Source organism: Hibiscus syriacus, unplaced genomic scaffold (genome assembly GCF_006381635.1).
Source record: "Hibiscus syriacus cultivar Baekdansim isolate YM2019G1 unplaced genomic scaffold, ASM638163v2 tig00002793_pilon, whole genome shotgun sequence".
Taxonomy (NCBI): Eukaryota; Viridiplantae; Streptophyta; class Magnoliopsida; order Malvales; family Malvaceae; genus Hibiscus; species Hibiscus syriacus.
The window spans coordinates 85,906-98,369 of NW_024061944.1; the positions used below are offsets into that span (position 1 = coordinate 85,906).

At 36.1% G+C, this 12,464-nt stretch overlaps 2 protein-coding genes across 6 annotated transcripts; one reads left to right on the forward strand and one right to left on the reverse strand.

Annotated features, from left to right (window-relative positions):
• Nucleotides 1–833: 833 nt before the first annotated feature.
• LOC120149864 (KH domain-containing protein HEN4-like) lies at nucleotides 834–5,606 on the forward strand. Of its 5 annotated transcripts, none has more exons than XM_039162569.1 (9): nucleotides 1,630–2,325; nucleotides 2,797–3,228; nucleotides 3,348–3,602; nucleotides 3,698–4,018; nucleotides 4,267–4,328; nucleotides 4,438–4,549; nucleotides 4,629–4,792; nucleotides 4,905–5,233; nucleotides 5,321–5,606. In XM_039162569.1, exons 1-7 carry the CDS (start codon nucleotides 1,630–1,632, stop codon nucleotides 4,770–4,772), a joined length of 2,022 nt encoding a protein of 673 aa, XP_039018500.1. In that variant the 3' UTR covers nucleotides 4,773–4,792; nucleotides 4,905–5,233; nucleotides 5,321–5,606. The 5 variants fall into 5 exon arrangements, with proteins under 5 accessions (XP_039018525.1, XP_039018510.1, XP_039018500.1 ...); XM_039162572.1 differs by having other exon boundaries at nucleotides 5,374–5,606; XM_039162587.1 differs by having other exon boundaries at nucleotides 4,915–5,233.
• Nucleotides 5,607–8,127: 2,521 nt separating this feature from the next.
• On the reverse strand, nucleotides 8,128–9,487 carry LOC120149897 (peroxidase 21-like). Its single transcript, XM_039162604.1, has 4 exons — nucleotides 9,342–9,487; nucleotides 9,106–9,254; nucleotides 8,830–9,018; nucleotides 8,128–8,725 (listed from the first exon to the last, which is right to left on the reverse strand). The coding sequence occupies exons 1-4, from the start codon at nucleotides 9,415–9,417 to the stop codon at nucleotides 8,153–8,155; spliced, it is 987 nt and encodes a 328-aa protein (XP_039018535.1). The 5' UTR covers nucleotides 9,418–9,487; the 3' UTR covers nucleotides 8,128–8,152.
• Between the last annotated feature and the right edge of the window lie 2,977 nt (nucleotides 9,488–12,464).

A 12,464-nucleotide genomic window follows, 5' to 3' on the forward strand; every position in this document is an offset into this window, starting at 1 on the left:
GATCAAAATCTGAATTCTATAAAGAATCCATTTGTACATATGAACTATTTATATATGAAATATTTTTTTTGGGAAAATTATCATTTTGGTCCTTGAACTTTTATAAAATTTTTACTTTAGCCACCAAACTTTCAAATTTTATATTTTAGTCACATGTGAGAATTTTGTGGCGTTAAATGAGTCGACGATAATGATAGAATTAGGGTTTTCCATTGGTATAAATTAAATAATTTTAATGGTTAAATAAATGATTGTTATTTTTATAATATTTTTCACTACATTTTCCCAAAACCCGATTTATATTGGTCGGTTTTATTGAGTGGGTAAGTAAATCGACATTTAAACAAACCCTTTTATAGGTAAAATGGGTCCAATAGGTTTGGCGAGTAAAAAGAAATATTATTAGGTCAACTCTAAAATTGATTTGGAATATACAACCTTTATTATAGTGCATAGAACTCGTCACATGAGTATGATGAGTTTCAATAAAATATATTTTTCTATTGGAATTTATCACATCGATGTAAAAAATTCTAACAAAAAAATTATATATTTTTTGGAAGTATGATTAAAAAAATTAGGCAAACTCGTCATGTGGGTGTGACGAATTTCCACGACATTGTAACATTTACCGTAGATCCCAAATTAATTTTTGAGATGGCCTAATGGACCAATTTTTACTCGTCTGGCCTAGTGGGCCAATTTTACCCCTTTATATATGATCCATAGTTATGGGCTGGGGCGAGCTGTGCTGAATGGGCATCTCTCATACTTTCATAAAAACTTGAAAGGCCCATGATCCCGGTATAACCCCCACGGTTCATGAAACATTACATTTGAAACCTAGTCCGAAGATTCAAGAAGCTGAATGCTTCAATCTCTTTTATGTCCAATCCTAGTTGTCCTCGAAGCTCTCAGTAAATTGTTTTTTCTTTTTGGGTTTTTGCTTCTTCAAATTCTCGATCAAACGGCGAGTTCTTTTCGCTCTTCATTCACTTAGTAGTTAATGCATCGTTTCTTTTCTTTTCTTTGTTGTGTTTGTTGTTTTTATGAATCAACTGTTAAAGCTTGTTTCTTTGTTCTATACTTTGAATGAGAGATGCATGGATTTTAAGTTTTGAATTTTTTGGAAGTGTTCCCAGAGCTTGAATTCCTGGTTATATAAAGCTTCCCAACTTTACTGGAGTTAACTATTTCCCCCTAAAATGTAGAGCTTTAAAGAAGTGTGAAAATAGGAGTAATTCATGGATTACAAAACTATGGATCTTTCTTTACGATTGAGGTAAGGTGCTGGAGATTCACACTAATTTACATGTAATGTAGTAAGTTTTAAGAAAATGGGTAACTGTGAGGGGTCTAATTGTTGGAAGTAGGTTATGTTATTACCAGTTAGTCAAGTGATGGGGAAAAGGAAACAGACCTGCGGCCTTTTCCGTTAAGTTCTTTTTCCCTTTTTACCTCTTGTTAATGCCCTTGGGGACCCAACTTGAAGCATTGGTGAATCTGTAATATACTAGACATGGATGATTTTATAACTTGGTCATGTTTTTTTTTGTAAGTTTTAATTTTGGTTTATGGAATTCTTATTTGAATTTGAATGAAACAGTTGTTTGAATTAATCCCTCAACCATGTCTGCTCCGTTGACGCCTTCTAAGAGACTACACGGTAGGAGCCCTTCAGAGACAAATGGGAAAAGAAAGTTGCAAAAGTCAGGCCAACCTAAAGTTTCACCTGGTGGTGTTGTTTTTCGTGTACTATGTCCGGAAGCTAAATCTGTCAGCGTCATTGGCGAAGGTGACAGCTCAGTATCACAAATTCTTCAAGGAACTGGTGTGAATGTCAAAATTGAGGAGGCAGTCCCAGGTTGTGATGAGATAGTGATTTCCATCACAGTTTCTGAATCTTATGATAAAGAGACTGAAGCTGGTAGAACCCAAGGAAAGGAGGATATCATCAACGAGGCTAAAGCATCCTACCAGAATGATGAAGAAAAGGAAAACGATGAAAACATCAATGAAAAGGTTGTTGATTCTGTGAAAGGTTCACAATCTGTAAATGAAACTTTCTGTTTGCAGAAGGCATTGTTACTTGTTTTTGAAAGAATGATTGAAGCAGAGCGAGGCTCAGAAGGAGTTGACGAGGAAACTGTTAAGCCTTTCATGATGGTTTTAAGATTGCTTGTTCTTTCCAGTCATGTTGGCTGCCTTTTTGGTAAAGGTGGCAGTATAATTAAGCAAATGTCTGCCGAAAGTGGGGCTCAGATTCGAATTCTTCCTAGAGACAAACTTCCCGCTTGTGCTTCAGCTTCTGATGAACTAGTTCAGGTACCTTAGGTTCTATTTTATATTACCCTCATTAATAACAAATGTGGCACACAGCAAAACATGATTTGTACAGAAAAAAACCTGAAGAAAATAAACCTGGGGTATTTTCATGACATAAGATTTATGAAAAACCATGGATGTTTGTAAGAGAGATTCTTTTTCAAAACAAAACTTGAGGGAAAAAGAAAGGGGAGAATGAGTTAGCTGGTTAGCACTATGTATCTGATGTTTTTAAGCAATATCATTCTGCAAATAACAGCAACAAGAAAAAGAAAAAACTTGTGTCAGTTTAATGAGTGAGTGGTTTAATTTTCTGTTTTGTTTTGTGAAGAATCATTTGCGATTTAAACTTTGTTATAATGCTGTTTCTACTGTAACAGTTTATGATATGATTAAATATGCAAATTAGGTATTATTTGTAATGCGTTCTGGACTTTTATTTGGACTTTATGCTTTGTGGTTTTGCTGCAGATTACAGGGGAGTTTGATGCAGTTAGGAAAGCACTTCAATCTGTTTCTCAACAGCTAATAGAAAATCCACCTCAGGATCACGATTCTTTTCCTCTCAACACAACTGGACAGGCATCTCAGTCTTTTGGTCCTAGGCCTGAAGTCCACCCACCACCAAACCATTCTTTAAGTTCTCAAGGAGCACCGTTTGCTGCAGGACCTTGGGATGTTGAGCTTCAGTCACCACTTCCCCCTCGTATTCGTGACAGAATGATGCCTTCTCTGGAAATGCTAACATTCCGGTTACTTTGTCTTAATGACAAAGTTGGTGCTGTCATTGGAAAGGGTGGATCAATAATTAAGACTCTTAAGCAAGAGACAGGCTGTGATATCAAAGTTGTGGAAGCTATTCCTGATTGTGAGGACCGCATAGTTATCATCTCTAGTCCAGCGGTATGATTTGCTCTCTGGATTTGTTTAAACATAAATGGATTTTGAAATTTTGATCTTCTATTGTTTGATTGTTTAAGTTTTGTGGTTTTTTGAGACTGATGATAAATTAATAAATTCAGCACCCAGATGATAGGATATCGCCTGCACAAGATGCAGTTCTTCGTGTACTTGGCAGGCTATATAGGGCTATACCTGATAGCAAGGACAAGACTATGATGGTCAGGTTACTTGTATCGTCAAATCAAATTGGTTGTCTTCTTGGCAAGGGTGGTTCCATCATAGCTGAAATGAGGAAGTCATCCGGGGCTCATATTCGTATATTGGGAAAGGATCAGGTTCCAATTTGTGCTTCAGAAGGCGAAGAAATTGTTCAGGTTTGCTTCTGTGTTTCTCTTAGGATTTATAAGTTTGGAAAATTTTGTGTTATTCTTGCTTTCTTTGATTCTTTATCGTGTCAGACTCATTGCAGATTAATGGAGACCATGATGCTGTTCGAGATGCTATTTTGCAAATAACATCTAGGTTGCGACATCATTTATTCCGGGATATGTTTCCCTCTATTAACAATCCTTCAAATTCTGTTTTAATGGATCAAGGAACCCCATTCCCTTCATTTGCGGGAAGGAGAGAATTTTCAACTCCGGGATTAGGTCCTTTTCACCATTTTGATGGTTTTGGTGGCCCACCCCCGCACGGTGGTTTTCACGCCCATGATCCTCCTTTTATGCGCAATATTCACCGACCAGGCATGCCTCCTCATATATCTGAAAGAAAACCATGGGGCCCTCAGGTATTAGAGTGATAGTGTTGAATAATGAGGCAACGTTTTCCTTTACATGCTATGTAGCTAGGCAAAATGTGCCTCTCTTTAGTTTTCAAGTTGCTATGAGATTTCGCTGCATGTAGTTGTGGTTTACTTCTTTGTATCTGTTTATTTGAAATGGGAGACAAATTGTAAGGCTGATAGAGAAGAGTAAATATGGGAATAGTTTTATTTCTGACGTGAATATATTATGCGCTTTCTGTTTTTGTTCGTAGGGATATATGGGCATGCCAGAATTTTCAGGACCTCCCCACCGAAGAATTTCCGGCTTTGGAGGGTAAATGAATTCAAACTTGGCTGTTCAAATGTACTAGTTTACAGGTTTCCCTCTGATGGCATTGGCAACATCTCAGTTGGTTTGTTCTCTTAAATGTGTGGATATGTAGAGGAAACCAACCAGCTATTATAACAAGCACCACCATCGAAGTTGTTGTTCCTCGTTCCCTTGTTCCTGTAATTTATGGAGAAGATGGTGCGTGTTTAAAACAGATACGTCAGGTATGCCAATGAATCTGGTACTTTGTTTTTTATACATCATGCGTCCAAGGGAGCTTATTTTTACTAAAAAATGTTGCAGATTTCTGATGCAAAAATTACAGTTACCGAACCCAATCCTGCTGCAACTGAAACTGCAATTACAATATCTGGAACACCAGAACAAACACATGCGGCGCAGTCTTTGATACAAGCATTTGTGATGAGTGAGACCGAATCTGCTTGAACTATTTAATAATTTATAAGGTAACTTCTTTTATTTTGCCATTGAAAACTAGTAACATTTGATGGTTGGTACAACTCTACTTTGATCATTTAGTTCAAGTTTACTTTTTTCCCCCCTAATCATTCTTTCTAGGTTTTTGAAGGAATTGGTTTGATGTCCGGTCCTTTTTCTTCTACTAGAACTCATCACGTCATCTCAAGACGATTGCACGTTGTTGGGATTGTGACGAAACAGTTCTGTGAGTATGCTGAAACTTGTTTGAAGTTATCTAGGGATTGACATTCCTTTTCAATCTCACATGAGAAATTGTAGTTGGTATCAATTTGTACTACAGTCTAGTAAGGAAACAATTTGACTGACATACATTCTCTATGAATTCGTTTCACATTTTAGTAACATTTATTGGTCATCGTCAAGCATTGTCGCTGGTTTCATCGAGTTCTGATGCCCACGTAGCTGAGGTAATTGTTAGCTATACATACAGTAGAAATAAGTAAATACTGGGCATTTTGATTATACCTATTAGTGAATATCATTATACCTATTAGATAATGGTTCGGCAAAAACCTGGTATACACCAATGAGATGGATGACAATGCAGACATTGGCAAAATTGATCAACCAAAAGGGTTGGAATTCCCCGGAGCATCGTTTCCGAATGCTCTGCATATCTGATAATGCCACAAAGGAAATAGAATAAGGCGGTCGTTATGATGCCGATTCCGCTTGCTCTCTTCATCAACTTGTTCTTCGGCGGACTTGTTTGAGTGTGTCCTGAAATCATTAAAAAAGAAGTGATATTAGAGAGGGTGCACTTTGAATTTTGAGATGGGACAGAAGAGTTGAAACTCAGCTGCATTTGGATGTCACAATCCGTTGGTAATTGTTGATGATTCACAAGCAGCAGAAAAGGCAAGATGGGATTGGAAAGATTATTACAAATAAGGGCTTTTAACCATTTCTTTTACTATAAAGGTCACTTGGTTCGTGTGAATAGATCCGTGAAGAAAAATGGGCAAAATCCAAGAAAACTCATTATTATATTGAAAACTCAAAATATTTATATATATTTTCAAGTAAATGGTATATTTTATATAAGTTTTTCTCTCCTAATGGATTGTTTCTAATAGCGATTATTTATCTAAGTGGCAATCAATTTGGGTTTAGATTACAATTGGTTCAGGTTTTATTAAGGGTTGAATCTAATCTGGTTCAGATTTAATTTAGGTATATGGTAAGTTTGGTTGAGTCAAGAATCAAGCATTTGATCAATATTGGATTGGGTCCATATCGTGTCTGTCAATTTTTAGATTTATTATTATTGTTAGGGTAAAGTTAGTAATGGTCATTGAACTTTTTTAAAGTTTTCATTTAGGTCTCCAATTTTTAAAACTTGCAATACTAGGGTTTCGGAAAACCAATTTGACTTTATGCCAGGAAGGTCTAATACGGAGGCGATTTGTAACATCCTCAATACCAGGTTAATGATCAAATTGTAAACTCTGCATATAGATAGAAACGTTTGTCCCGACTAAATTTAAAAAGAGGGAACTTAAAGAGAATGATACACAGAAGTCAACGATAGCAAGCTACGAGAAGGGGGTGTTTTTACACTAAAATTAGAGATATTTTAATTGAAAATGGACCCATTAGAGAATTAAATCTAAAGCAATTGGACCGCACTGTATATGAATATGAGTGTGAATTCAACAAGTTAAGTCTCCTAACATTTAGTCCGTTTGCAATATGGTTCCCCAACAGTTATATTGGGATCATATTGCAACCATACTAAATGTTAGGGGACCATATTGCAAAAGGACTAAATATTGAGGAGTATTGTAAGTTTTAAAAGTTGGGGGATTTAAATGAAAGCTTTAGAAAAATTCAGTGACCATTACTATATTTTACCCTTAATTTATTTAAAATTTTATTTGTAATTTTATATTTCTTCAATTTTATCCTTAAATATATATTTTTTTACAAAATTGATCCATGATTATTTTTTTTGTAGTTTACTCGAAATCATATACAATTACAACTTGGAATTTAACAATCACGAATGATGACAAAATAATTAATCCAAAATTAAAAATGACATGACCTAAACTCAATCCGTATTTGGTAAACATCCGATCTGAATTTTATCTATCAATGATGTGACCCAATCTGAACGAGATCTGACTGAAGTCCACTTGAACCGAAATTAACCTGGTCTTTATCTACTTCGGACCTGAACTGACATCGATCCGAACTGAAAATGACCCGACTTGAACCTGATATGGATCTGGTGTTAATCAACCTGAAAATAACCCGAACTGATTTGACTTGTACCCGACCTGATCCGAGTCAAACCATCAAATTAACCTGATTTGACCTGTACCCGATTTTACCTGACCTGCCAGGATCCGACTTAAACCTGACTGATTACCTGATTTTACAGCCTTAACTGACACCTTCTTGAGTGGACATTCCACCACGCCGGGCTATTGTGGTCGCCCTCTAAGAACAAGGATAAGGATGTTGTTTGGGTAAAATTATTGAATTCTTACGTAATAAAGTTAATCACCAAATTTTTTTTAATCATTCGAATTATAATAGAATTTAATTTAATTATTGATTAAAATTTGAATAATCTAACAATAAATTATATAATACTCTAATTATATTTATAAAATATAAGATTAATTAATACTTGAATATGATATATTATAAAATAAAGGGTAAATTATAGTAATGGTCACTGAACTTTTCTAAAGCTTTCATTTAGGTCCCCAACTTTTAAAACTTACAATACAGTCCCCCAAAATTTAGTTCGTTTGCAATATGGTCCCCCAACAGTTATGTTGGGACCATATTTGCAAACGAACTAAATGTTGGGAGAACATATTGCAAATGGATTAAATGTTGGGGGACTATATTACAAGTTTTAAAAGTTGGGACCTAAATGAAAGCTTCAGAAAAGTTCAGCGACCATTACTATTCTTTACCCTTATTGTTATTATTATTTTGGTATAACTACCGGTATCCAATATATTGATCGAATAATCCGAATTGGGTACTGCAGAGGCAAGAACAACCCTCTCAACCCAATTTACTCAATTCGTAATGGTCAGATTCAAATCTCTAACCTTACTTAGTACCTCATCTCAACTAGACAACCTAATCGTTGGTGTTATTATTATTATTATTAGTTACATATATAAGATTTCAATTATCTGATATTCGGTTCTTGAATAAGGGTATGAAGATAAATAACTGGCCATTAGCACATAGTTGATTACAGTTGACACAAAAGTTTATTAGTTCACATGCAAACATAATTAACTTGCAAGTAGAAGCAAGCATGTTGTATTCCCAGTTTATTTTTTAACATTGCAATATTAAGCACTGTTCACATAACGACAATCCTTTCTGATCTCGCCTGCATCTCCCGTAAGTGGATCATTCTCCGACAACAACATCACAGCTCTGGCAAACTGATCATGGAAATATCCATTATCAGCTGCCATTTTCTCCACAAAAGTTGAAGTTGTCGGATCAGATGTCAGCTGCTGGTCGATCATAAGCAATCCCTTGTGCTTCAACAAGTTCTTGTAGTACATATTGTCGATAATCATCGGCGTCTCCCGGTCGTTTCTCGAGTACAACACCGACTCTGGATCGGGGTTGGGCGACAAACACCTCCCTTTAAGGTACTCGGCGTAATCGGGGTCCAATGTAGGATCGACATTGGGGTAGAGTCTGTGTACTAAGTTGACACAATGAACTCGACCGACGGAGTGAGCTCCTAGTAAAGCTACCGTTCCTTCGGTGTCGATTCCGATTGATCGAAATCGAGAAAGCACCGACTGTATCGAATCGTTGTGGTTGGGGATGCTGTTTTCGACCTCCGAAAAGTAACTTTCCTTGCTATCTTTCCGACCGGTTTTCATTTCAATGCGTGGTCCTCCAAGCTGTTGTTTGTAACATGGGCGTACACAAGGCTTAAAATTTAAACATTTTACGAAAATAAATGAATTTTGTTTAGTGAACATATATATATATAATATATATATACCAAGACAATGCCATCTCTAGCAGAAAGAGAGACGATATCAGCGCAGGAAACTGTCATCGGACATTCTGCTTCAAGAGCTTCTTTGATTGTCTTGACGTACTTGAAATTTCTCATCCCAAAACTCCTATCCGATTTTTGTTCCGACTCGACGCCGTTCACCGTCTCCAACAGCAGCGACGCATCGCATGACTGCACCAACAAAACATTTTCGTTAAAGTATCCATGTCCGACGTATATTCGAACCGATATTTGACCCAGAAAATGGTACTTGTATACCTTAACAATGCAGTCGTGGAAGAGATTTCGAACCCAGGAAACAGCTGTGTTTCCATGCTTGTTGTAGAGCTTGATCACTTGCTGCTTGATGATCTCTTCAGCATTTGGGCAACTTTGAGCATAGTAGTTCAACTGGAGATCACTTTCGGCTGCAAAGGAAGTTATTTTTCATAGCATGGAATTAAAATTTTGCGGGATTAGATGTGCACATAGAAATGAAATGCAGCAGTAAGTACCAGAATAAAGCTGTAGGAGTAATGGTAACAACAGAAAGATGGAGCTGGTGCAGCAATGCCGGCTCTTGATACCCATAGCTGACCTATATATGTATGGTGTTGCCTTAAATCTTTGGGGTGATACAACTCAAAGACTGTCCCAAGCCTCTATATATATATTAGCTGTCTAGAAGAGCGAACCCGGTGAGCCACTTCAATGATAAAAAAATATTGTACGAACTAAACGATTTTAATAATAAAATAATTATTATTATTTTTTATTATTATTTTTTGATATTATGAATTTATCATAAATCATAAATATTAGGATGTGAGCGTTTAGTGAAACCTCCTTAATCGGGATGCCTCCCCTACGCCACTATCTTTGACCTTTCGGCCACTTCCTCTCTTCACGGTAGACACCGCCCCCACCATGAGGCTACAATCATGTTCTTTTTCTCCCTAATGTGTGTATTCAACTAAGCATGTTTGTTTGAATTAAAAAAATATTGAATATTTAATTTTATCTTCGAGCAATTTTAATATTTGCTTGAAGTTGAAGCATTGATATAAACGTTTGAGTTATAATTTATTTATTTTTCTTCAAAATAAAAAATTTTGATATTAGACGGTCCACCCCAACTATGGATGGACGCGTAAAAGAATGTAAATTTAAGAAGTTATATTAAAAAAATTTAAGGAATGTGAAGTTATACAATTTTAAGGATGAGAAATTAAATAATTAATAAAAATAAATAAAATATAAAATATAAAAAAATTAAAAATTCCAAGAGATTCGACCGTACCCAAAACACCTCCATGAGCCCAATTACTCTAATTTAGAATATTAGAAAGGAACATTAAATTAAGCATAAAATATTATAAGAACGTAAAAGGTTCTTAACAGTTTGGGTAATTTACGAGGGCTTTATACTCCAATTCGAAACATTCGTGAAAGAAATTAGTTTAATTCTCTTTGCTCGATTGATGCCTTTCTTTTTAGGTATAGTCATATACGAGTAACATGAAATATTAATTTAAATCGGTTTAGATAAAATAATTTATATTAGATTTTATGAATAAAAAAATCTTTTACATAAAAATATGTACATATGAAAAAAATTGTCCATTAAATATATATTGCATACAAATTATCTTTCATGCGTTTTTTTTCTTTTAGTTCTAATACTTCGTCCAAATAAATATAAATTAATCCGGATCGCACATCTAACTTTAGTGGGTGAGTCTCTCATAGGGGATTTTTCGCATAGACAAGGACTCGAAGAACCTGAGACCTTGCTTAAACGATATCAAGCTGCTTACCTGTAACCCCCTAGACTCGGCCTATGCGTTACAACCAGATCTAGCAAATTACGATAAAATTTTCTAAAACATTTTCCAATAATTTAAATCAATATTATGAATAAACACCTTTTAAAAACATAGTTATTAATAGTAAGTTCTAATTCAAGTAATATATAAAACTATAAATGTCTGAGTAAAACATTTTTCAGACAATAATTAGTGGTAGCAGGAAATCAAAGTTCAGACTTATATTTATTTATCAGTAAAAACAATAACCAGAGAACATGTGTCAAGCAAGCATGATTTAAAATACAATAAATCGGGAATTATACTTAAATCAGATAAATCATACGATAGTCAAATCAGAGCAAAACATTCATTTCAAATTAGAGAAAATAATCATGTGCATATGATATTTCAAACAGATGTTTAAAATAGATATATGGCACACAAGGAACACACAGTCCAATAGATCTATCGAATACCAACTTCACTACGCTCTTCGACTGTACGAGAACCTAAGTCATATCAAAACAAAATTATTATCAGAGTAGTACACTAAACTGAGTATTTAATTGGGTTATAGAACTATACGAGTAATCACAAGCTCTCGTAGACGGGCGAATCAGGAGGAACCATGTCAAGTAGACTAACGGTCAGGATAATCATGAGTACCTTAATATACAATAACATAAATTAGTCCTTGACCCTCAATTAAATTAGATGCACTTAATTAAATCACTTAAATGAATACTTAAATTCAATATGCATATTCGAGTTTAACGGGTCAATTCGGAGGCTTTCGGGTTCGAATTTGGTAAAATGGACTTTGGGTTTGGACTCGGGACATTGCAAAATATAAAATATGACTTTGGGTCAAAGTTAACAGTCAACACTGGTCAAAGGTCAAAGTTAAAGTCAATGGATCTGGTCAAAGGTCAACAGATAAGTCAACGATTTGGGTCAAGGTCAATGGGTCAAACCGGTTCGGGTTGACTCAGGTCAATTCTAGTTGACTCGGTTCGGTCCGAGTTGAATCATACCAGTTTGACTTGACTTGAACTGGTTCTAGGAGGTTCCAAGACAGGAGAGGAGCCCCACACGCACTGCCAGCGTGTGACGGCGCGTGAGACGACGAAAAGGGGTCGGGTCGGTCGACCGAGTACTCCGAGTGCAACTTAGTCTTCAAACAACTCAAACACAACCAATAATCAAGCAAAATCGAGAGGAAAATTAACTAAAAATTAAATCCGAGCTTACCCACGCCAGCAGCAGAGAAAACGACGACAAAGTTATGACCCAAGGGTTGGGTTTCGAGCGGACAACGATGAAGAGTCCAACCATACCGGCGGTGAGACAAACGGACGACGATGGGTGCCGAAAATCGCGATTAACTGAGGCGACGAGGGGGGTTTTGACAAAACTTTAAACGTTCATCCACGAAGAACTACGGGCATTTAGCGTTGGTGGTTGGTCGGGGTTGCTTCGCGGTGGCATGTCGCTTCGATTGGAGGTGACAGTGACCTATATCGCTGACCATAGCAGGGAGCGATGATGAGGGGTGACGAATGAGTTTTTCCCTCATTTTGCAATGATCGATGACCAATTGGGTAAGTTGAGGATCGTGGTTGAGTGGTTGGAGGACATTGGTTCTGATGATGGCAACAAGGCACAATAATGGAGACTCGAGCGGGGTAGATCGATAGGGGAAAACTTGAGGATCGAGATGTTAGATTTTGGGTTTCGTGAAAGGGGTGTCTGATTTTGTTTTTGAGTTATAACCAAAACCAAATTATTATAAAACATATTTTTATTAATTATAAACACTAACAAAAGGCT